This window comes from Columba livia, chromosome 14 (assembly GCF_036013475.1).
Source record: "Columba livia isolate bColLiv1 breed racing homer chromosome 14, bColLiv1.pat.W.v2, whole genome shotgun sequence".
NCBI classification, from domain to species: domain Eukaryota; kingdom Metazoa; phylum Chordata; class Aves; order Columbiformes; family Columbidae; genus Columba; species Columba livia.
This window is the reverse complement of record NC_088615.1, coordinates 10,013,198-10,039,153: the sequence shown is the minus strand read 5'-3', so window position 1 is coordinate 10,039,153 and position 25,956 is coordinate 10,013,198. Positions and strand designations below refer to the sequence as shown.

At 43.5% G+C, this 25,956-nt stretch overlaps 1 protein-coding gene across 10 annotated transcripts; it reads left to right on the top strand.

Annotated features, from left to right (window-relative positions):
• Positions 1 to 71: 71 nt before the first annotated feature.
• On the top strand, positions 72 to 24,245 carry PCBD2 (pterin-4 alpha-carbinolamine dehydratase 2). 10 transcript variants are annotated; one of them, XR_010466143.1, is made up of 5 exons: positions 74 to 401; positions 2,794 to 2,925; positions 20,646 to 20,726; positions 22,120 to 22,999; positions 23,092 to 24,245. XR_010466143.1 is itself a non-coding variant. In XM_065029973.1 (5 exons), exons 2-5 carry the CDS (start codon positions 704 to 706, stop codon positions 22,213 to 22,215), a joined length of 333 nt encoding a protein of 110 aa, XP_064886045.1. In that variant the 5' UTR covers positions 372 to 401; positions 675 to 703; the 3' UTR covers positions 22,216 to 24,245. The 10 variants fall into 10 exon arrangements, 8 of the variants coding, with proteins under 8 accessions (XP_064886044.1, XP_064886043.1, XP_064886045.1 ...); XM_065029973.1 differs by adding an exon at positions 675 to 727 and having other exon boundaries at positions 372 to 401; positions 22,120 to 24,245; XM_021289068.2 differs by lacking the exon at positions 74 to 401 and adding exons at positions 1,347 to 1,891; positions 4,798 to 4,912 and having other exon boundaries at positions 22,120 to 24,245.
• The last annotated feature ends 1,711 nt before the right edge of the window (positions 24,246 to 25,956 follow it).

Sequence of the window (25,956 nt, the reverse complement as noted above, 5' to 3'; positions counted from 1 at the left end):
CCTCTCGCAGTGCAGCCCGGTGGAACGGACAACGAAACGTCGCTCGGGGTTAAGAAGAAGCCGCGCACCCTCTCGGGAGCGCCGGCACTGCAGCCCGAGGCGGCTCCGCTCTCCCGTTCTCCTCCGCGCTCGCTGTCGTTCGCGGCCGGTGGCTCCTGTACCGGTACCGCTGCTGTTGCGGGGCGGGGGATGAAGCAGCTCCCTCCATGTCTCCCCGCTCGGTTCCGCTTTGCAGCCGCGGTTCCCGTCGGGCGATCCGGGCGGCGGCTCCTCCCGCTGCCGGAGCGGCGGAGGCGGGGCCGGGGCCGAGCGCGGCGATGCCGGGCGGCGGGGCCGGGCTGCGGTGGGCGCTGCTGGGAGCGCGGCGGGCGGCGGGCGCGGCGGCGCGGGGAGCCGCCATGGTGAGGGGCCCGGCGGGGCGGGGGGGCGGCCGGGGCCCTACCGGGGCGGGCGGTGGCGGGGCCGGGTCCTGCGGGCCCTGCGGGAGCGGAGCGGAGGGGCCGCCCACGGCCACGCGTGCTCGGCGCGCAGCCTCCGGCCCCGCTCCCCGCCCGGTGGCTGGTGGGAGTTTGTGCATGGAGTTGATCGCTAATGGCCCTCACCCATCGAACCGGCAATATTTAACACTAATTTTTTAATGTTCTTTTTCCCCCCTAAAATTCTTCTAAATGAAGGTTATCGGTGACCAAGGTTAAACCCCACGATGATTACATGTCACCCGTGTGTTGTGAGTCAGGTCATTATATTCTGTGCTAGGTCAATATTGGTGTGTTGGTGCCCACACTGCACGTTTCTGCTTTTCTGGGGGGGGCCGTGTTCTGGTGCTGTGGGTGCGTGACTGTGAAAATGCAAATAGCATCTCCCACCTCTTTATTTACAAGCAAGTTCCTGCTGCTTTCTTCTGCATTTCTGAATATGTTGTGGATGTGTTGGAGGGACTAACGCGGTAACTTATTCCTAATCAAAATGCTGTAATTGGCGTACTCTGGGGCCTGCATCGAACTCACTCTCTGTATTTCTATTAAAAACTACACAGTTTAATTTGAAGGCACAGCACTGCCTTGTCAACGCCTGTGTGTCTCGGGAAGGTGACTGCAACGTCCCTAAAACCAACAGAGATCATCTTTGCTGCCCGCTGGGACTGAACTTGGCGCTGCCTCCTGGTTGCAGTCCTGGAGGACTTTGCTATCTCACAAAAAGCACGCCCGCATGATTTTTTGTAAATTAGCCTACTCATTTAATCTCTTGCCAGATAAAAATAAATTGCAAGACAGCCATTAGCTCTGGCATTTTTTGTATGTGCTTGGAAAAAGAAGAGTGTAAGAAATTCATGCCTGCAACTGCACTTATAGCAGCAACAAATCTGATATTTGTATTCTCACGAGTCCAAAGCTGTATTTGAAGCGTAAAGAGCCTAAATTAGTTCATTTTGCGATCTGTAAAACCCATCTCGTGGACCGGGTGTATCCTGCTGAACCCAAGCGGTGGCAGTGATGCCGTCAGATTGATTTACGCTATTTGGGGGTTTATGTCCCTCGTTATTGGTGAAAATGTTGCTCCTCGGCTGTCTGCACCTCCACGCCTTGCTGAGGTCGCACTAATTGCGTTAATTCCTGCTCTGCTCGGGCTCGCAGCCCCATCTGGTGGCACTGGGGCTCCGGCCGGTCTCTGCAGCGGAGCTGCCGGCGCTGCCAGAGTCAAAGTCACCCCCGGCGCTGCCGTGGTGCGCACAGAGCGCCGCGCCCCAGGGCCGCTCTGGGGCAAAACCGCTCAGCCCTTTTCCGGAGGTTCTCACAAACCTGTGCTGGCTGCTAATTCAACGGCTACAGCAGCTTCAGTTCCGTTCTGCTGGGGACAGAAGTTCATCCCATTAAAGCATGGCGTTCATAATGTGAGTTTGAGACCCACCTGTTAGAATGTATCGTCTAAGTAATCTCTCATGCCCTTAGTCTCTGCTCTTTTTTTTTTTTATATTCAAGCCCCTCTGAACACTCCGCAGAACTTTCCTCTGTCCCTGTCCTCATGTGCAGTTCAGACAGGGGTTCAGATATTTAGGTAGATGGTGTAATTTGTCACATCTGTGTTCCCGGTGGCTTAAGAAGGGCTAATTTACTTAAAACAGGACATATTTAAACATAGGGGCTTTGCAGAATCTAGTGCTTGTAGAAGTAATTTGTAGCATATCGTAATTGTGTCTTGATTGTATTTTTTTTTTCTTTTCATTGTGAGTTTAAAAGCTCTTTATTGCTTGCAGAACTCCACAGCGTGTGCTATCTTGAAATCTGTTCCAGCTCCCTTAGGAATAGCAACATGCAAGTTGTGGAGAATACAATTTCCTATTTTGCTTCTGTCTTTTGAGATATTCCCCTGATATCCCTTTTAACCTTGTAATTGTACATTTAGCATATAATGTAAATAATCCTTTATTTATATGACAGAATGGAATATTTGAAAATTAATTCAGTTGTTACAGCATTTGGATGATGGAGGTGAACGAGGGTACAGGTGCACTGGTGTCTGTGTTCATTCCCATGAAGGAGCCTGATGCTCTCTGTTGGCTTTGTACAAAAGCATTTACTGAACTTAATTGACCAAACAGAAATGGTCTTTCTTGGCTGCTTTGAGTTACGCTGGTCTGTGAAATTATAGACAGTAAGAAACTGTACAGTGAATTTTCTACCTCTTTACCTTTCTACAATACATAACCACAATTTCATCGTGTGGTTTTCTTATTGTTGGACAAAAGAGAACCTCAGCCTCACTCCTGTCATGTTGTTGTTTTTTCCTCAATAGTCTTCGCAGTCCCACTGGTTGACAGCAGAGGAGAGGAACCAAGTTTTACTTGATCTCAAAGCTTCTGGCTGGTCTGAGTTAGGTGAAAGAGACGCCATCTACAAAGAGTTCAATTTCAAAAATTTTAATCAGGTAATTGTTTTTATATACCACTTTGTATATAAAGGAAATGTAATTGCTTTGATTTCCATATGATCCTGGTGGGAAAGTATTTATATTCAGAAATTTGAGAGCATCCTTGTGAGGCCAAACTATCTTGGGTTTGCCTTGGCAGATTGCTATCCAATTCTGATCTCATTAGGTGGAGTAAATTAATTCTGTTTTGTAGTTGTTAAGTAGATTTTTTTCTAATATTACAATTTCTTGATTATAATACTAGGGCCAGCACTATGGGATTAGACCCATATTATTTGATCCTGGTATTTTTTTCATTACTAGCACTCATAAAGCAATGCTAGAAATATGTAACTGATGGACAGTGGGGTTCATTTTTGACTAGAAAAACTTGAGAAAAAATGGGTTAAGAACAGAAAGTTTTGGGAAATCAGGTGGAGAAAATATGATACATTTTGCTTTCCCAGCAGGAAGGCAGAATTCTAGTGTATTGTGGAATGAATCATAGAAGCTGATCTCGCAGTGTCTCCAGCACGGCAGGCTGGAGTTAGACCACGTTGGCTTTTCATTTGAAGTCAGGATCCTGAGCCGTGTCCTAAACTCACAGTAACACATCTTGGACATCAGTGACAAACTTGCTTTAGAAATCGTGAGTTTCTCCTGAGATTTGCGGTCGGCTACATTCCCCTCAAAAACTGCCTCCTGAGGGGTCATGACACTGCTTAGAAAAAAGTCACGTTCCAAGAGCAGGCGTTTCCCTTCTGTTCTATTTCTGAAGGGGGTGAGCGCTGTCTGGGTAGGAGGGGAAACCCCAGGTTCTGTTGGGCGATGGCTCCTGCTGAGCTGTTTCTTCCCGCTGTGAGGGGGACGGGGTGAGCTCCAGGCTTTGCTGCTGTGCAGGGGGACCTGGAGCTTTGCTCTTAACTTCTCATTTACATGGCCGTGCCTCAACCCTGATCAAGATTTGTTTTGGAAATCACAGTGAGCTAAATAAACAACAACTTGTAAGGCTGGCTCTTTATTTTTCCCGCATTTTGTGCAGTAGCTATCATGGCAAGGAAAGCCTGGGAAGTAGAGGGAAGGTGGGTGAGGTGCTGGCCCCTCTCAGCTGGGGGAAAGCAGAAGAGAAAACTTGAGACAAATCCAGCTCATGAGCAGGATGGTGCTGGCCCAGGGAGCACATCCAGAGCTCCGAGTACATCTTTTCCTGCATTGCACTTCAAACCTGAACGTTAATACAGAACAGATAAAACTATATCAGACATTTCAGAGGGGAAGGAAGGAGGGAAGCCCATGAGAGGGAGCTCACATGAAACCTTGGTGAGATGTGCAGGCAGCTCTGAGCTGGAGCAACCAGGAGAGACCAGCACATTTGACACCGATGAGGTGGAAGTAACTCTTGGAAGAGTTGAGATTTTCAGCCTTTGTTCTTTGAATATTCATGACACTGCATCTCTGCGGGGCATGGTCAGAGTCTCTGTTGGTTCAACACAACTAGAAACGACCTTTTGTCCCAAAGTTAAGAAAAAGTGGTTTTGCACTCTGTAAATAAATCAGTTTGATCAGAGGGACTTCTGTGTGCCAACAGACGGGTCAAGAGACAAACCAGTGTGCCCCACCAGCAGATATTTAGAAAACCCATTGCTATGGCAAAAAATTACAAAGTTGTGGGGTTTTGACTGTGCATGTTTGTCTTACAACATAGGTAGATATCCATATGTCTTCCTCATTTGAAGACAGATGAAGCACAGACCAATATAGGAAGCTGAGTATGTTTAATATGCCCATTAGTAAATGATATAGTATACATTTATACTTCTGGTACATGTCATCTTAGACAGGGTACTCAAAAAAATTGCCGCTTGAATTGTTTGGGAAATATTGGTACAGGATCTTTCATTCTTGCCCGTCATGGATGTCGGGGAAGGCAGAAATGAGAGCAAAGGCTGGAAATCGGCTTCAAAACTGAACATTCTGCGCTCCGCCAGGAGAACGAGCTGGGCAGGTGGGTCCCCTGTTTGGATCAAGGTTTATGTGCAAATATCTGAAGGCAGAATTTCACCTGCTGATTTGTAGGAGCTACTGCAGTGTCCCCATTTTGCAGAGAACAGAACCTGTTCCTGTTATCAGAGTCCCGGGAAAGGGCTCAATGTGCAGATCCAGAGGGGATGCTCAGAGCTGGTATTAGGGAGCAAGTATTTGCCTTTCAATAAGTTGAAGCTGAAAGTAAATTAAAATTATGGATGTATGCTTATTGATGCATATGTTTATAATAACTATTAATAAATATTGTGCTTATTACCACCTAGGGAACAAATGACAAAAGTGGAACTATATCTACATGGTACTCCAGGAGAATTTAGTTCTGCAATGAAAAAAATCAAACTTGCAGATACAACTTATTTAATTTCACTTAATAAATATTCTATTTTCTTTCTTTAAAGTGTGAGTATTTAGTGAAAGTCACAGGACTGAGAATTATAACTTCCTCACTGATCTTCTTGCTGCCCTTTTACAGATGGTGTAAAATCAGGTGTGTATAAAAAAAAAGGAAAGAGTAGTTGAGCTGACATGAAAGGTATTTCAGATTTATGTTTTGCAGATGATATTGGTATGATTAATGTATTCATTGCTTTTTTTTATTGCTTCTCACAGATAATGTTCATGATGCATGGAAAATTCTGTGGCTTTAAAATCTCTGCCAGGTTTACAAAGTCTGTGTATGTCAACAGATGTTAAGAATATAAACACAACTTTTATTATAAAGTCCTGCAAATGTGTAGACATGAGTTTGGTTTATGTATATTCTTTTCAGCATGAGAATGAAATGAAACTTCTGTGAAACAAGAATTATTTAGATTCCTGAAGCTTTCAGGCCGAGATTAGCTCGGGTAAAAGCCATCAGTGACGGGCTGCCTCCGTTAAGGCTGACGAGCTAATGACACCGCTGGCTTAGGGAATTGGTTTGGAACCCAGAACTTGAAAACACTGGTGCTGTTGGTTACTCAGAAGATACATTTTCGTGCAAATGGGCTTTTTGGGTACAATTCTCTAAAAGAAGCTGGAAACCAGCCTGGGCCCCAGCTGGAAAGCCCTTTTGTTGTGGTGAGTGCCCCTCACACACTGGTCCTGGGCTGCATGCTGGTCTGTGTTCCTGTTGCCTTCAGTGTGAGATGGGTGGTGGGTGTTCTGAGCCTTGTATGAAATATAAATACGTTGACAGTGAGGGGAAATTGCAAATGTAACTCAACTGTGGAGGAGAGCACTTTGGAAGAGCTGCGCTGATCGCGCTGGTGCATCCATTCCTCCTTACGCCTTGCAGTTGCTGTGGGTTATTGCCACCGTTGAACAGCAGGTGGGCAGCAAGGAGTTAAAATTGGAGTCTTTTACCTCCAGGCCCATCGCTGGGGTGTACTGACTCAAGGACCCACATGATGCACATGCTTGGCAGAAAGCTCTGACCATGAGCAAGGCGTTGGCAAATACATGTGCTCAGACCAGCCATGGCAAGTCTCGAGCCCTGCCACACACCCAGGGGCTGGTGAGTCTCTGTGAACCTCACAGCCACATCAGGGAGCTTATTCAGGGCCTTTTTCCCTGGCTGCAGGGAAGAGAAAAGCAGCTAGTGATGCTTTTGGACCGCTGTGTAGCACCAAGAAGACACGCTCTAGTCCATTCATGTCTTTGTGCTACTAAAAATGTTTATCTTCAGCTGTGGAGCAAGCCCTCTGCTTCCAATGTGCCCAAGCAAAATTCAGAATCCCGATAGAAAGTTAATTTACACCTTCAGACCACGCTGGTAACTTCTCCCAATTATTGTTCTGCACGCTCAGAAAAGAAACCGCGGAAACGTTGGGACTAATGTTAAAAGCTGGCCATCAAGGTAGGGAAGGGTTGTTGAGGACCTGGATGTTCTTGCCTGTATCTCAGGAATTTCCTGGGATTTTCATGGCAGTTCAGTACATCTCGGGAGGACTGATCCTGCAAAGACCTACCTTAAAAATCAGGGTTTCCCCGGGTTCATCTTGAGCCAAATCCCCGCAGGGCAGGCGACTGCCAAGGGCTCCAGGGGATGGTGCTGAGCACTCAGTTTGGGTCCTTTGCCCAGCTGCTCGTTTTTGCCAAATTTGCAGGAACATCTTAACTCCAAGACTTCCATGTCTCTTGTCAAAGTTGGTTGGATTTGATCAGAGGGTTTAAGGGGCAACTGCCTGTGTGATTGCATTTCCTTCAGTAATCACGCCAAGGCAGAAAATGCAGTTAGGAAATTACAAAGGTGGGCACATTTGCTGATGGTCAGGTTCAACGTTTACAGCTGCTTTCTTTTATAGGGTAAGTTTTTAATTAAGGCTGGTTTCTTAAAAAAAAACCCCAAAAAAACCAAAGTCATGTAGGAAGTCTCCATAAGACCTCTAACGTCATTTTGTAAAATGACAGGAAATCAAATGCTCTAAGAGATTTAAAATAGCTTTTAAAAATATCTTCTGTTCTGGGGCTACGGGACCAGGCAAAAGATGAGCCTGAGTGGAGGGGACAGTAAGGAGACGCCTTGAAGGACAGTGCTTAATGAGAGTAGAAGCACGTGTGTTTTGTTGGAATTGTTGCTTTTTGAGAACTTATTTAAAGATCTGCAAAAAATCTAGAACTGCTAAAGAAATTATTATTCTCACTTTGCATTTCCATTCTAAATTTTCTAGCTCTGTCGCTTGAAATACAGAAAAACAAAACAAAACAAAACAAAAAAGCCCCAGAGATAGCATGTTACAGTAGATGCCTTTTTTTTTTCCCTGTCCTCATGGAAATGCCAATTATTTTCCTTCAGCTGTTGGGAGACATACTCAGATTTGTCCCTTTAAATTGATAATCCTTACTGTAATATCACAATTACACATCTGAAGGAATTTTGTGGAATAGGCAATGAATACTCTTTACTTATTTCGATGCTGGTACATGGGGCCAGTCCCTGTAATGTCGTCTGTGTCAGCGCTCCCTTTTCCTACTCCGGGCATGTTGCTTTGTCTTCTGGATTGATCAAAGATTGGAAAATTCGTTTTTATGTACATAGGCAGTGTATTTCATTGCTGCTTTATGTACTTAATTTTTTGGCTGTTTGGCTGAAATCTGTCCACGCCTTTTACGTATTGAAAACATAATATCCTTTAACCTACAGTCTGCAGAGTTAAAATGAATTTCATGTTAAATATTCGGTTGTGGATCACATCTCCAGCTTTTTATATGCCACAGTGGTCTTGTGGGTTTTTTTCTTCGCCATTGTCTGATAGTGAGGTCATTTTCAGTCCTCTGAGAAATTTTATTCCCAGCCAGATGCGGGCCATATATTAAAAGTAGCACCTGTGGCTAATATCACAGCAGCTTACCATAAATTTACATGGTAACTAGGATTATATCTGTCAAGACTGTTAAAAAATGTCTAGATTTAATTTGATTTCCAGTATTGAAGGAGCTCTCCAACATTTTGCTTCATAACTATATTTTAAAAGTTAAAATCACTCCATTGTTAAGTTTTATAGCACTCCCAGTGCCCATTAAGTTGATTTGTTAAATGGGGGTCAGAATAAAGCAAGTTGGCTACAGGAGGATCGGAAACCAACCCATTTGTGACAAATTTAGTCCTCACGTGTGAATCTTCTCAGACCCAGGGACTGATTGGATTCAGGTGCAGCTTATGTCGGTTGTGTTTAACCTCAAGGCCTGAGCAGCCTCAGCCCCCGACTGTCACTTGTGCTAATCAAAAGACGAACCTGCTTTCATTTGTTTGGAGAGGAATTGCTATTTTTATTGTAGTATTTTAAATCTTGGTATTTTTAATGTAGCATTTAAAATTTTTGCTGGTTTTAATGTAGTATCAGTGTGCTTGCTCCCTCTGCTAGAGTTTTCATGAGATGGCCTATTGAATGAAATGTTGTTTTTTTTGTCTGCCCAGGTAGGTGCTGGTTTTCATATAGTCTTTCCTAAACTGCTTCATTTTCTGTTATCCTTTGAATCCTCTCCCATATGCTGTGATTTGTGCACCTGCAAAGTTATGAAAGTATTTCTTTTGGTAGTTATGTTGTTCACTAACTTCCCTGAGTTTATGAATACAATAACCGATTTACAATAAATCAGAATTATTTATGGGTGGATTTACAGAGTTGAGAAAAATCTTTGTATCTGAAAATAATGAATTTCTGGCATATCTTCCTGTTGACATTTTCCTTTATTAGAAACTGATAGTGAAGTTTTTGGGACTGGCAGAGGTTAACCTGCCGGCTGAAACAAAACCAATGAACTGGCTCAAGTGTGCACAGTAAAATATATGTGATTCCTGGATGGTCCAGCCTTCTTGTGATTCAGTCAATAATGCTCTCGCCTCGGAGTCGGCAGGTTGAGGTGCAGCTGTGGGACATGGACGTGGTCCCCCTGGCCTGCCCGTGGAAGGCAGGGAGCTCCAGGCTGGTGGAACACAAGGGGGTGTTCTGGGGAAATGGTTTGTTTGAAAGCTTCCGAGTCTCCTTCCCTGGCCTTAGAGGAGAAGATGCTGCTGGTGGGACACGGTGTCTCCAGCGATGCTCCCAGTGATGCTCCCAGTTACCTGTCAGCGAGCGGTTAGCTATAGGTGGGAAATTCTGCAGAGCTTGGAAGTCCGTACTGGTGGAAATAAGGAACCGGGTTGCATCTAGGCAGAAATTAAATCCTTGGTGCTGGGAAATACTGGATTTATTTTCTTCTCATGATCAGCATGGGTACAAAACCACATGTAAAGTCAGCCAGTGCTCCAGAGTATTTTCAGACCAACGTTTTGCACTTGGCAATGTTTCTCTGTTTCAGATAGCCTTAGTGCATCAGCAGCTTCTTGTGTCTTTTAAAGTCCTTCACAATTAGTCTTTCCTTATATATTTGGGAACTCTTGTTTTGTCCTTCAGTCCCTTCATTAAAACTTCAGAGTTTAATGCATATGAGAAATTAATGTCTGATAAAAGTCAGGCAGGTGATGAGCAGTGATTGCTCCTCTTCTCCTTGTGGGGTATCTCATCTCCTCTTTGGCCAGGGTCTGTGTGTATGGGTCACACTGCCCTTGTGTCCCACCTGCTTGGGACAAGTTAAAAGTACCAGTGTCACCGTTATAACGTCATCCTGGCAGTATCACCAGTATCAGGCTGCCAGGATTGTATAAAATGTCATTATATTAGTCATATTTAAATAAAATTAATCATGTTGAAGTTAAAGATTCAGAGCAGGAATGTCCTTCATCTCTTTCATCATGCAAGGTGGCCCATCATAAGTGTTGGAGAAGTTGCATCCGTTTAATTTTTCTTGTGACTTAGCTGTCATTAGGGATGCTCATTTTCTTGATGAGCTAAGTCATATTTCATCCTAGAATAAACCATTATTTTATTGGTTATAATTATTGGGGGCAGTGGCATTCCTAATGGCTGAGTTTGCCCCACTGAGGAGACCTGTTGTATCTCCATTTAAACAGGCCACTGCTTAAATTTGCCCAGCTGACCTTTGGGCTGCTCTCCAGTTAGCTCTAATACAAATGCTTTCCTTAAAAGATGGATTTATTATCACTCATGTAAAAATTATTACAGCATTTGCCTTGTGCTTGTTTAATGTATTGATCTGAAAGTGCAAAAGAAATTATTTGTCAGAATTCCTTTTAGATTTCACAAGCTGTCTTGTAGATTTGGAGTAGAAGAAATGTTTCTCCTTTTTTTTCAGCTGCACAGATTGATTGCTCACTCTGTTTGAATTAAATAGAACAAACGCTGTATCAGCCACGTGGGCAGGGCTGCGGTACATTTGTACCAAAGAACCGCAAATGTGAGCAGGTCAGCTTGATTTTAACTAAAGTTCGGACTCTTTCGTTGTTAAACCACCTTTGGAAAATGTCACAATTTTGAATGCAGTTGGACACCTTCATTTGGGAAAATGCAAGTATGAGTGGTGCTGCCTTTGCTGAAGAAGATGGTCACTCAGAATGATTTTTTTTACTTTTTCAGTTAAGGAAACCTGGTGTCTTGCTACTCTTTATGCATTAAAATTTATTTTTATGGGAATGCTGGAAAGATACTGATTAAATGCAAACAGCACATCTCCCTGTCCTGGTTGTTTAACCTTTTGCATCCTCTTGCTTTTGGAATAATGCCTGACTGTGTTTTCAAACCATTAATTGCCTTTTATGCCAGCAGCTCTCACTTTCTCCTACTCCCATGAAGGAGGGAGAAGCTTTGGGATATTATCCTCTGCAATTGTAATTAAAAATGGACGCTGGCTGGCAGAATCAACTAAAATAAATCTGTAACGCCCCTATTTAAAAATTAACCATTACTCACCAAAAAAAGCACATCAAACCCGCTTAGCGGACATCCGTTAATCCCGCGGTGAGCCGTTTCGGGCTTTAATGCACACTGTTTTACACGTTAAGGGGTTTGAAGTCGCGGGCCGGCACTGACCTTTCACATCTGCTCCTCTCGCAGTCGGAATCTCCGCTCGCCGCTCCCCGTCAGGCCGGATTAACGTGATGAAGTGCAGCGCTTCTGCTGGCTGCAATTTCGGGGTTTTGATCAGAATTATTTCTTTCACAAACAATCACGGTTGGCTAAAACGTTACATCTGCTCTGAAAAGCCACTGGCAGGCCCACAGTTTATCGAGGTGACGTGATTGTAATTTTTTTTTTCTTTAATTCCTCTTTATTCTCACAAACCTGCCTCGTATGGGGAGAGCTTCCCATGTTCCTCTTCCCCTTCTCTTCTTTTAATTTTGTTGGGCTGAGATAACAAGTTGCTTTGGACAAACATAAAGCTGGCTGTGATATCTTGGAGGGATTTGGTGGGGACCCCCGTGCTGAGTCAGCACCTCACTGCTGGGCTTACCTAGTGCTAAGGGTGCTGTGTAGGAAAAGGTGATTTTATTCCTCGGATCAAAGAGGAATGTCCTGATTTCATGATTTAGCACAATTTTCCTCACGCTGTGATAACAGTAGGCAGTTAAAGTTATGTCTGTGTACGACCAAGGTGTCCGTGGTTGGGAGAATCTTTATTCCATGATACAGTAGGTGGGTGGTTGTAGCAACCACCGTTGGCTGTATAAGCCCAGGATGTTGTGTTTCTGCATGCATCTTGTAATGCCCAATCTAATGAAAAACCAGAGGTGTACAAAGGGTTTCCCTTCATGATGTGCTTTTATGAATTTGTAAAAGAACTTGGTGTTTGCTAGAGGACTGAGAATTAGTATTTGTCTCCCCTTAATGAGCCCATCTCTCTGTTCCCAGGTGTACCGATGTACTAATGGTGTGGATTACCCAGAGGAACCCTTGTATCTTAGTGAAAAAAATCAACCAGCCAAAAAAATTAATGGGACCTCTCAATATATTGGACATTGAATGTACTCTGCCACCTTGGGCATGTACTTGGAGCACATGGAGGAGTCTGAAGACAGCTGAAAATGTCAAATATAGCTTGTTTATCTAAATTGTTGGCACTTGAATGAGCCTGGTTCTTAATAATGTGAGTTAGGGCAGTTGCATTCCTCCATTTCTCCATGACCTGCTCCACTCATTCTTCCAAATACCAGGGACGGGAGATGAAGCACAGGTCTAGGTGGCCTACAGATCACAGGGCGAGCACTGGGCATGGCAAACCAGGCAAGGTACCAAACCGCTCTGAGACCAAAGGATGCCGCAAAGAGGAAGATGCTTGCTCTCTCCTAATCTTTCTTCAAAGGATCTGTTACTTTTAGAGTTGAAATGTCTGTCTGCAAAATAATGTTTGAATTTTATAGTGCAATATAAATTAAAAGCCAAACATGAAGACCCATTCTGACAATACAGCAGGATGCTTTCAACATCCCTGGCTGGATCTGCAGTAAATGTTCCTCAGTTTGCTTTGTTTCATAGCATTAGGTCTTTTTAGCTTCTGGCTTGGCCAAGAGGGTGATCAGAAGACCTCTTGAGAATTCCTCACAACTCCATCGTGATTTCTTTGTCACATGTTGGAAAGGTTGACCTTGTCTTAAAAAGACAAAACCAAAAAGCTGACAGAGTAGTGGGTAAGGGGGATAGTAGAAGATGGAATGGTCATGGGACCAGGAACTTCTTCTCTTAGTCCATCAAAAAGCAGTGCCTTTCTTACCACTCTTTGATGTTTTCCTAGGATCATAAATGGCAGAGATTTAGAGGGTTATCAAAGACAGGATATGATTGCCCTTGGATACTCAGCAGAGAAGATTTTGGATATTAAACTGGTAGTACGTGTAATTTTGGCCAAAAGACCAAGGAGAATTTTGTCTGAGCACTCCCTATGTTATCCACAGCATGCATGGCATGTGAACTTCATATTCATGTCTACAGAATGAAACAATTCCTTCATGTGTGTTTGAAAAGAAACGGGGGTAAACCAGTAATATTTTGTCCTGATTTCACCAGGTCTGTTCCATCCAAAACATGGTGCGATGGGATAATGAATGTCTCTGTTCTTCTGCACCGTACCTGAGCTCTCTAACAAAGTCAGAGGATTTGAGCACCTTTTTTGAAGTGGGGCAGTCACCTAAATTAATTTTTATTAATTTTTGCCATGGCTTCTTGTCGTGGCTGAGGCTGGTTCATTGCCCAAGTGGCAGCATCCTTGTGCAGCACGAAGTACGTTGGTGGGCAGCGCCCTGGCACAGGATGCCTGAACTCACAGGGCTGGAACTAGAGACAAACCGCACCTTGTTACGGGTTTATTTTGTGGTGGTTTGTGTGATGGCTTTATTACAGTCCAGCCAGGGGTTTCATTTGCTGGGCCAAACATTTGCTTTAACAAGTGAAGTTATCGTTGTTCTTTCAGTTGTTCAGCCAAGAGAGTTTATTATTTAAAGTGACTGATTGCTTTAGCAGGTGCTTGGTTAATGGGAGCTTCGCTGTATTATTTAATGTTTTTAGGTAGAGTGCAAAAAGCTCATTTTAAAAAGTAATGTTTCTTGAAATAGCCATTTTATTTGGTGTAAACCTCCTAAGTGCAACCTTTATATTCCATTTTTGAGCACAAAGCATACAAAATTGGCTTGGGAGGTGGAGAGTCACATTTAGCTGACTATGTGGCTGGAGGACTTATTCTGTGTTCTGGTTCAGTCCTGAAACCAGGGATTATTTTCCTCCTTTCTCTCTAAAATCTAATTTAGAGTTCTGTATTTTTGAATAAATAATGTTTATGAGGCTGTGTTTACCTAGAGTGCTAAGGAACTGGGGGGGAAAAGGGCATTTATTTTGAATATTTCTGTGAAGTGATATATCACAGATATAATGGGACCTTGTTCCAGGTTAGGTTGAGATTTAGGATGTCTACTGATTTTGCAATAGTCTTTATGGGCAACTGTAATTATTTTTATCTACCCATAAGCAAATGAATGTGTTTTGTAATATGGTTGTATTGAGCCAGGAGAGCCTAGGCTTGAAACTTTTATCACTCACAGAAAAAGGTTTTTATGCCATTTTACGACATCTCCATGTTCTCTCACTTCTACTCCATCAAGTCTGTAAATCTTTTGGGTACAATAGGTGATTAATTTTGGCGTGAAGTCTGTTCATTGAATCACTGAGAATATTATCTGCCTTCTGTTCACAAAAATCCAGGTGCAATCACTTATTGTAATAAAAACGAGAAGAGGAAAAAGGATTCTCAGCAGTGAGGCTGCTGGGGAAGTCAGGATGTGATGAGGAAGATGGTAACAGATGTAACATTTTGTGTTATCAGCAATAAGAGAAAAATATATCTAAAGTCAGCAGTTATGAAAATCCTGATATTAACAGACTGAGAAAAGATAAAGTTGAGGTTTGTTGTGCGGATCGTGTGTATGTCACACGCTTAGTGAGCACAAGGGGAAGAGGAGAGACGAGCGAGGAGAAGACTGTAAGAGCAGGTCCCTGCTCTCTGCCTTCCTTGGTCCCTTTGCTCGTGTTGATCCCATGTCCCTCGGCCTCAGATGAAAATTTGTGTTTGTTTTTCCAGACCAGTTGAGTCTCAGATGGGGCAAATGACTCTTGCACCTGCTTTGCGACAAACTGATGTCATCACGTAGGTCACTGCTGAGCTTGGGAGATGAAGCCCTTGACTCAAACCTCTTTTGGAGAAGCTGCGTCTCGAGCAGCATCAGGACGGTGTTGTGTCTAGTGCTGCGCCTGGTTTGGATCCTGCCCAGCGAGTGTAAAATTCCAAGTGGTTTGGGCTTTTCCTGGGACAGAATTCCTGAAATTGCCTTCTGTCATCTCCTGCAGCTCTTGACATTGTACCGGTACCTGTGTGAGAAACGTCCCCGTTGAGGAAAGGCCGTGCCTCCCAGCCCTGCTCCTCTTTGCCTCCATTTATTCTTCATGTTCTTCAAATTGGTAAATCATATGACAATAAACAGAAATACCCTCAATGAAGAGAGAAGGGGAAACTGTTGTTTATCTGGTCAGGTGGTTTAGATTAGCGGTGATGCTGGTCTGTATTATGTTACTTTAAATCATAGTGTCCCAACAGGACATAAATTATGAAGATTGTTACAGTATGTTTCATCCAATGTAAGATCAACAAATTGGAATAATTTTTTTTATAGGAAAATCAGTGCTTTGGCAAGGTTATTGTTGAAGAATTTAATTTAACTTGAGCTTTACTTGCATTATTTCTTAATATATAAAAACTATTTGCATAATGTATGAAGTATAAACATTTTTAGAATCAAAGACAAGAATGCCTTTTCCAAGATTACATAGAGTGGCAAACTACTTAGAATAGATCAGTGTTTGTGCTTTTGCTGTCAAAAATGTTTGATATAGAGCTGGCGAGCTAGTTTCTTCACCGACATAATTGTAAACAAGTCTTGGGAGACAGAAACAGCGTTCTTTGCAGAACATGGTGTAAAGGTCTTCACAGATCTAACATGGAGAGCAGTGTTTACAGCTGTAGTATGAATATAAAAAGGTGACTTTTTTAGAGAGCAAAGCAGCATTTCAGTTCTGTATAAAGGATGTGTGCAGATAAGTATGGGCGATGCGAGTAGTTGGTGCTGGATGTTAAAAGGGTATTGTAAACGCAGAAAAGCATAGGCAATTACATTTGAAATTGTAGTTGTGGGGGGTTTTTCTAGTTTCACATTTTGTTATGTAGACAGAAATGGCCGTATGTCTGCAGTATTCCTCTGCTGTCCCTTCCCTTTATTAGTGTCATTGGAGTATGGCTTTCCCCAGTCCTGAGCGATGCCTGGGGAGTGGGGAGGTTGGCTTGGGCTATTAAAAAAAATATCTGGCTGTGATGTGTGAGATGTTGCTCACCTTCAGAGCCTTCTGGCTGCCTGTGTCTGAGTGGGAAGGGATGGAGGGAGCAGGGAAACGCGGGCACAATGCTGGAGCTGGCGTGGCCATCGCTTCCACTCTCACTGGAGAGATGGGGGCAAGAATAATCTGAGTGTAGCTCTATTTTGGGACATGATTTACTTGCATTCTCAAGGACTGTCTGGCTGTTCTTGGAATGGTATTAAAAAGGCGAAGAGCAGTGGGAAGGCGTTCCCCTGGTTTATGTCATGGTTGAATAGAGACAGGGCCAAGAAAAAAGAAGAAAAAATGAAAATATCTAATGCCACATGGATGTGGCGTCCCTGGGGATGGTTCAGGCAGGCAGATGAGCCCATCAGGGAAGAATCCCACAATGAGCATGTCGTTTTGAGAATGAATACCTGTTCTCCCATGCTGCCATCACCTTCCTAAATACCAGTTGGATTTCTCTTTTTTTTTGGTGTGCTTTAACCATCTTGTCATTTTCAGATGAAGAGTGTAGCCTTGTGAGATGAGTTTTGCATATTTGTAAGGTAAAAGTCTTTCTTAATGGAGTAAAGAGAGTTAAACAAACCCTGCATTTTTCTTGAGAGCACAACAGAAAATGTCATGAGATTGAGTCAAACTCATGTGACTAGCTAAACATAACTTAAAACCTCATTAATGTCAAGCTATTTTTCCTTTTATCTGCTGACCCATAGCTCACTGTTAGGTAGTAATGTCAGCTGGATATGTGAAAGCTTCTGCAGTTTGGAAGTGAACCTTAAGGATTTGAGTTTATTGTTGTTACGCGTGTCAAACTCCTCCGGAGAACACGTGCTGTATACTGGGTGGTTTTTCACTGGGATGAATGGAAAGCAAATTTGTGAGGTGTCGTCATCATTGCCTTGGATGACAATGTCGCTATAACTTGTTTTATTTATTCATTTCCCACTGATAAATGATACAGATGCAGTCTGGGTGGGTGGGGAAGGGAAGACAGGTAGCCCTCGCACGCCAGAAGGTCAAGGTTAATGCTACCTCCAGTGTAATAATGACAGATGGGCGGCAGAAACCTTAATGTACTTGTGATTAGCATATGGTTTCCTTGGCTGAGTGTCCGAAGGATTTAAGAAGCCTGGGTATGCTCTTCCTAGCGTACGCATTTTAGAACAAATAAATAAAAAGTGTGTATTGTTATATTGTTGAGCCTTTCAGCTGTTTTTCTTGAATATCTCCACTTTTGAGTCAAGTACTGTCAGCTGCTTTGTTCTGGAGATGCTCTGGGATAATCCATCACTAGGGACTTGCGGGCGGTGATATATTAGCACGACATATCGACCTGTGTTGCTTTGATGTGTAACTCATCAAGATAATGTTGGCAAGCGTTGTACAAAAGCAGCATGTTTTAAAAGTATTAAGATGAATTGATTCCTTGCTTAAGAAGTGTGAAAGGAAGAATAATAGCAGATTAGCTCCGGGATGCTGTGGTTCTCCCAGAGCCGTGCAGCCACGTGCGGCGCAGAGGGACAGATGGAATTTCGTCTTTTCCTCCCACTTCTGACAGCAAAGTGTCTGGCCCTGGTTTTCCCATTCTCAGGCAACAGAAGTCACATTAATTTTTATTTTGTGATGGCATATTTTGTCACTTTCAAAAGAAGTTGGGCCAGTCCCAAAACACTATGCGACAGCTGAATACTTTAAAGTGAGTGGGGTTGTGTTTGATTGGTTTGGGGTTTTTTTTTGTTTGTTTTGTTTTGTTTTTTTACTTTATTAGGTTAACTTGTTCTTCCAATTGTAGCTCCAATTTGTATCTCATAGAGGCATACTATGGCTGGTGGTATTAAAATAACATTTTAGAAGTAATGTTATGACTGAAACACCAGGTTTTAGTTCCTTTAGGTCCTTCTTTCATGATCTTAAAAGATATGAAGGGAAGAGACATACTAGTACACCCAAGGCATCTCCTTGCCTGTGCAGGATTCCTTCACTTGCTGCTTTTTCTAATGATGTTTATGGCTCATTGAAGGGACTCTCTGTCTGCCATCACTTGGGAGACATGATGAACTTATTTAGAGTAACCTGTATGTCTGGCTGTTATTTTAGCCCAAATGTCCTAAAAGGGTTAAAGTGAAAATGTCTGCCTAATGTGCCTGTTACTGAAATGTCAGAATACTTGATAATATCTAATACACCAAAGCCTCTTTTAGCACTTCTTTATGCCTTCTAGAAAATGCACAAATCCTTTCTTTCTCCTCTCTTTTTATTTTTTTCAGGGAAAAATCTGAAAAAGTTCTTGGTAGCAGCTGAGGGGCTGCAGATCTCTGTTACTAATATAACAAGAGTCAAGATTGTGTTGGGTCTCGCTGTGGGGAACGAAGTACTTGCCCCACTTTCATCAAGAAATGTGTGACGGTCTGATAAACTCTGCCCACCAGTGCAGTCTTGACAATGATCTTGCACTGCAGACTGCTTAATAATTTTCATTATTTTTAATTAAAGTTGAAGAAGTGCAGACTCCTGCTCAAATTAAGGTTGGTTGTGTTGCCGGAATGTGGTAATTACTTTAATTGATCACAAGATAGTTTCCTTGATCACCAATTAGACCAAATTACCGATCAAGTTTCAAGACGTGAAGAAATGTCCAAGCTGATTTTATGTAATGGTGTTTTCATATCTAATCAAACCTAAATATCTTTTCCTTCCAGAGCCAATTGTATTTTCCCAAAGAAAGGTTACGGCTCTACAAATATAAAGGTGATTCATAAACAAGAGCATTCCAATTCATTTAATTAGCAAAGGAAGTATTTAAGACCTTAATGGAGATTGTACAATGTGTAATATAACCTGCATACATATATGTAGGTGGGTGAGTTCCTCAGATGGACAGACACTGGTAGAGCACACATTAACTTGGTAGGGATTTCATAGATTCAATCTATTTTTCCCCTGCTGTCTGGTTGCACAGAGGCAATGTAGTTGCAGATGCATGTTTTAAACTTTTGGGGACATTTCTATATAGATTGCTGTGTTGGAAATACATTCCTATTAAGCCCGTGAACAGTCTAAAAACATTTAAATTGAGTATCGTTCAGCACTATTAATGCAGAAGTTTTGCAAATCATTGCTAACATCTAATGCACAACTTGGAGCTTTCTGCTTCAAACATGCTGCTGAAATATTTGCAAATTTTTAAAATTAATTGTTCACTTGAAGTAAAACTAAACCAAGTGAGAGCTTCAAGGGAAGTTAGGTTTCCCCGAATTTTGGAATGCTCCTGGGTCAAAGAAAAAAGCTTTTTAATTGCTGACAGTTTGGTGATTTCCAAATGACAAACCTCATTGGAATGATTTCCCCTGATTATAACGTTTGCATTCATTTGACTGGCAAAGCAACTAACAAAGTCATACTTCATCCAGGCACCGATTCTTTGTTTTTTCTTAAAGTTTTTTGTAATTTGTGAGAGGAAAAAAGACTGAAACTATTATCAACCATTATATGTTATTCATTGACCACATGTTTGTTTGAAACTGCCATCACTTGCTGGAATGCAGGCTATATACATTCTCTTCCATAAATTGGCACAAAAAAAAACCCTAAATCAGGTAGGGTTTTGTTGAGCTTGTTGTATTATAATATGAACCAGACTATAATGTGGATGTTACTTTTGCTTTGCATGTTAATTTGGGTCCTGAACCCCAACGGATGGTGCTCAGTATGAACAAAATGCACTGACTTAGGGGCGTCCTGCTCATGCACTGAGGCTGTTTGGGCCCCGCTGCATAATCATGTTCTTGATTTACATGGACATTCTAATTTGCTTTATAATGTAGTGATTTGCTTCTAAGTATTTTGGCAAGGTCCTGCTATTATTTTCTTCTTGAGCCTGTGATAAAACCTGCATCTTGAGGGAGCATGCTGTGCAGAATACAGGAATGGAGGATTGGAAAACCAATTTTAACTCATTTTAAGGGAAAATATTTTCTCATAAATCAGAGGGGCAAACTCCCCTGCCACCTTTCTTACTCCAGTAAAATAAATAGCAAAATAGCTACATGAAAGCATGCGTTTCTGAAAGTGGTATCAGTAATGCTGTGGCTTGATGCTTAATTGGAAACGGCACATTTTGAAGATGCAGTAAGGGATGAGGGGTTTGGATGTTTAAAAATCACTGTTGGATGCCAAAGGTAAAATCATTGCTCTCATGCAATGGCTCTGAATCCTGGAGTAAGTAACATCGAGCAGGGTGATTTACTGGGGTCTGAAGGGGATGATTTCAGCAGCCTCAGGAAATGCATCGGTATCATGAGAAGGTGAAATGCTCCTTGAACACGCACAAGGCCGCGGTGCAGCAACCTGGAGCATCTCCAGGAGTTTTTGAGATTTTTGGGGTGACTCTTGCAGATCCGCTGCCAGTCCTGGCAGGTGGAGGAGTATTTTCCTCTTTGCTCTTTCTCTCCTTAGGCTTTTGGATTTATGACACGTGTTGCTCTACAAGCAGAGAAGATGAATCACCACCCGGAATGGTTTAATGTCTACAGCAAGGTAAGGTGTTCACCAGCCCTAGTTACAGGCATAGCAAGTTTATATGCAAGGAGGAGGTAGGGGAATGGTAAGAGGTTTTGTGTCTTTGTAAAGATATTTGGGATTTTAAAGACATATTGAGATATTTGTAGTGGTGATATGTATGGCCCCAGGAATCAAACTCTTGGGACATGTCTTTTACCACTCTGGCTGGGATCTAAAAGTAAAGTAGAAGCCTTCAAACTCTTATTTAGCCAACCTGGATAAATGACTGTTTTAAAAAACTACCCACCAAGCCTCATTCCTTTCTGTGCAACAGGTCGGGAGCCAGCGGTGCAAGGTAGCAGACTGTCGATGTACAGGTACCTAAATGGGAGCCTGGCAGTCTCAGTTTAAGGTTGACTTTTTAAAAATTGTAGTTTCCTATGTCTCAACATAGCAGCTTACAAAATTTCTTTATAATATTACCTGATGGTGGTCTCATATTTACAAGGCTTATAAGGTATACTGCAACCCTCGAATGAAAGTGCTGGGTGAAGGGGGAAATGATTGCTGTCCCTTTATTTTTATTTTCTAATACTTCTCATTGCATTGTAGCGAGTTGTTTCTTTTAGCCTTTGGCAAATATATGGCTATCTCACTAAAAATATACCAAAAGCACACGTGGACAAGCAGCCTGTGGCTGGGAACCACCACTCCCAGAGCAGAGCATTCCCCCTAACAGAGGCATCCCAGCACAGGCTCCTCCTAATCAGCCCTTCAGGTCACCCTCTTTAAGGGGACATTAAATGATCAGCAGACAAAGTCCTTATCACCTACTCTTCGTTCTTTTCTTGGCTTTCCAGAATATTCAGAATTTTTATTACCCCTCTCTCCCCAAAATCTCAGTCAAAAGCGAGACAGAGTAACACCCAACATGTCATCTGGCTTAGTCTAAACAAACCCGCGCAGGCAGCTGCGTCATAGCAAAATGCACCAGTCCGTTTGTTTTTCTTTTTGAAATTAATCCGCAACAAGCTCAGTGGTTTTTTTTCACCTTCAGGGTGCTGGTTTTTAACAAAACGCATGGGCCCCTGACTTGGCTGTTGGCAGCTTGGTCACTGGCCCAGGTTCTTCATGAAACCAATCCATGGAATTTAAATGTAAAGATTCAGTTATTTAATCAGACACCTCTTCTTGGATGAAGCCCAGGAATGCAAAAGCTGTTTTTATTCTGCAAATGGGCTCACTTTGGTCAGACTTCAGGGTCTGTTAAGCCTCCTCACCTCCAATGTCTCCTGGTTTACGTGAGCAGTGAGCATCATGTAAAATCAGTTTACTACAGAGACACACAGCATTCCCAATGAACTGCTGCTCAGCCTACGTGGCAGAGATCAAAATGGCTTTGTAATCCCTTTCCTTTCCTTTGTAACAGGTTCAGATCACGCTAATTTCCCACGACTGCGGTGGACTGACCAAGAAAGATGTGAAGCTGGCTCAGTTTATTGACAAAGCTGCTGCCTCAGTGTAACAGAGATGTAAAATGTTTTAATACAGTGTCCACAAGTATTTTTTTATTTAAATGGTGTCCTTTATACCTTGTAACCTTGATTTCACAAAACCCTTGAGACAAGATATTTTGTAGAAAGAGTATCTTAGCTTTTTAGTCCAAGACCCCTCTAGATGCTTGTCCTCTGCCATTGCTGGCTCTGCCTAAAATATTTAGCACCTAAACCAGCAACAAATCAATTTCAAACAATCCTTTTCTGGAAAGTAAAATAAGCTGGAATGGAAGGAGTAGCCTACTCGCATGTGTCAGTGTTCCCCAAGCCCACAGCAGCTGAGGCTGGTGACAGCTGCCACGTGAGCCTGCCCTGTGCCCTGCTGCGTCCCTCCTATAGATCTGTATGTCTTGGCACTGCAGACAGCGTCAGAGCAGCCAGCCCGGGTCAGTCCCCTCTGGCTTGGTCCCTCCATCTCTACCAGTGACCGGTGGCAAGTGCAAGGGATGCTGGTAAGAGCAGCACAAGTAGCTGGTGATCACAGAATCACAGAATGGTTTGGGTTGGAAGGGACCTTCAAAGCTCATGCAGTGCCGCCCCTGCCATGATCAGGGACATCTTCACCAGCTCAGGTTGCTCAGAGCCCCGTCCAGCCTGGCCTGGGATGTCTCCAGGGATGGGGCATCCACCACCTCTATGGGCAACCTGGGCCAGTGTTTCACCATCCTCAGTGTAAACAATTTCTTAAATTGTGTTTCCTTGGAGTTTGCAGCTCAACCAGCAGTTACAGCTCTTCGTTTTGGTGTTTCTTTTGTGCTTGTCCAACAGCTCCTGCACCTCAGATGGGGAACAGCCATGTCCAGCAAAAGTCTTGCTGTGTGCTTGAGAACCATTCCCTGTCTGAGGTGCAGGACTGGATCCTGCAGTTCCTGCAAAATTCAACTCTAGTCCAGCAAATACGAAAGAATTCCAGTGAGCTCCTGACGCTCACATCATCAAATGAAGCATCCGCTTAAGGGCTTGGTTGGGTCAGGTCAGTGCTCAGCACCTTGCAGGATTATTTGTGTTGTAACGCTCCCCTATCTGCCAGATTGTTGGGGAGCAGCTTGGCCGAGCGCCTGGAGCACCGATGGGAGCTGCCGACAGCGGAGGAAGCGGCATTCGCAGGATTCTTGCTAAGCTAGGCTCAACTGAAGCTATGCTCACCCCCTTTTTTTTTTTCTTTCAGTAGCTACAGTTAGTCATTGCAAGCATTATTCCAAGAGCTGCAGATCCCACTGATGAGGTTAAAAACAATTTCTTTGGTGGTTTCAAGGTCTTTGTTTTTATCCTATGATCCTCACCGAGGCAGATTTCCACTGCCGGCATGGAGATTTCATCCTGCTTAAGGCTTGCAATCCCACTGCCGAGTGTCCCCAACGTGCACCATCATGCCCTGCAAGCAGCTCTGGGTGCGGAGCTCCCAGGAGATTGACACCTCTGACATGCCTGAGTGCATTGCTCGAATGACACCACGGCGGCACAGCTACCGAGAAGGGAGATACGCGAGTGCCAAAATCTGTATCGGGTGTATATGCGAGGTGTGTGGTCTCTCAGATATTTAGGATACAAAATGTCACTAGCTGCCATGCAAGGATTCATGTGGATAAAATAGGAAAGGTATTTTTTGTTAATCCTTAGCAAGTGCGCTGTCATGTGCTAATTGATCACGGGAAGCAAGATGTAAGATGTTGCGGTTTATTGTCGGTAACCCTGCTTGGGATATCAAGTTAATGCCTAAAAAGACCCAAATTCAGACTATGTGCACAAATGTTCTTTGCTCACAAGTGCCTTTCCCCAGCGAAGTGGCAGATTTCCCCGATATGGCTTGAAAATGGTCACTGTTGTGAGGAATGAATGAAACTAAAACAAACAAGCAGGCTGTGATGTCTCCTGTTACTGGTGGGGAAATAAAATGAGCCTCACCCAGAGTTTTGACAACATCTCTGATGAACTGTGAAAACTCTGTTAGAAATTGATACATAATGCAATCACTTTTAATAAAACCAATAAAATAAAATTCCTCCTTTGTAATTTGTTTCTTTGTTATTAAACATATGTGACAAAGCTGTTTAGTTTTAAGATAAATTTAAGATAAATAATATTTAGTTACTGGGAGGTCTTTGGTTTAGAGTATTGATATTTATTTACATACTCAGAGGAAAAAAATTCACCACCAACTAATGTAGCTCAGAGAGCTGCACTGTCCAGCTATGGCAGCCGTGGTGCTTTGAGGATCCTGAATGGCAAAGAGGCAAAAATACTCAGAAAAGGGGAAGGTGGCTTTGAAACACTCATGGTTTCTAAGTCAGTACTTGTTTAGCCATAATTTCTTGTTAACTTCTGGGGCATCCCCCAGACCTGGGGGTGTGTTTTGTGAGTGTTGCTGTGCATAATAAAACTAGTGAATAAACAGCTTCTGCCTTCTTTTCCAGCGAGTGCTGACTTCAGGGCAGCCTGAGACATGGAATCCTGGCTGTGCCGATGCTGTGAAGAGCTCTGCCATCGCCGCTCACAACACAGCTCCCCTCGGAGCTCCCGGGCGATGCCTTTGCCTCCAGCCCTGCGGGGTTTTGTTGGGGCTGCAGGGTTGGTAACCGTGCTGCTCACCTGGGGAGGCGGTGGCACTCTCCTGGGCTTTGCTTTGCCTTGCAGGCACTGGGAATTTTTTTGTTATAAAGGCGCCTTTTGTTTTGATTTTGGGTTTGGTTTTTTTTTTTGAACAGGATTCCCAGCATTTCCGAAACTCATCCCGAATCTGCGATGAACCCTTATTGAACTCTACCTCCCGCCCCATCTCAGCACCATTCGCAACTTGCTGGTCCTTGCAGAGCCAGGCAGGGGAACCTCGTGATGCTGAGGAGCCCTGCACCCCCTTCACAAAGCTCCCAAAATCCACAGCAGCCAGCTCACACCCGCTTCATGTTCCCGCATCTCCCCAGCTCCTCTCCGTTTGCACATAACTGCTTGTGCGGCGAATGCAGGATGCCGAGGGGCACGGGGAGGGGATGCACAGTGTCCCTGCCTGAGCCAGAACTTCATGGGAAACTTATAACAGCAAAGATTTAATGACAAGCACTGGACTTGGGATGGTAGACTCAGCCTAAGGCAGCTTCTGTTGTGAAAAGCACTGTCAGCTTTGCTCTGAACACAAGGAGCCAGAACACAGGGTTTGGGTCTCCTGCAGGTGATAGCATTGCTGGAGCTGTGCTGCTCCAGGGTGATACAGTTTGAGCAGCTGCCCAAAATACAGCTTCCTTGGCTGCACCAGCATGTCCTCAGGGTTGGTTTGGTTCCTGCTCCCCATGTGGGTCACAGCCAGATGTGGGATGAGGCCACTCCTGCAAACTGATCACATTTCCCTGTCACTGCAAGGTTCAGCTCCTGGCTGGCAGACACCAGCTTAAATAGTTCCCTGGAGCCTTTGTGGTTTTGGTTGGGGTTTGTTTGTTTGTTTGTTGTTGTTGGTTTGTTGTTTGTTTTTTTTTTTTTTGCATTAAGGCTGATTGCGGCTTGAAATATTTGGATAATCCATCATGGAACAGCCTTCTCCTTGCAGGTAGCTTCCTTGCATTTTGATTTAACTTGGTGTGTCCCCCCACCAACCCAGTCCATGGTGTGTGGGAAATGCCATCCCTGGGGGACTCTTCGATGTTACTATGTGGCCACAGGAAATTAAAAAGCAAAAAATTGAAGCTGAGAGAGCAGAGTAGGAAAGATGCCTGTGGCAT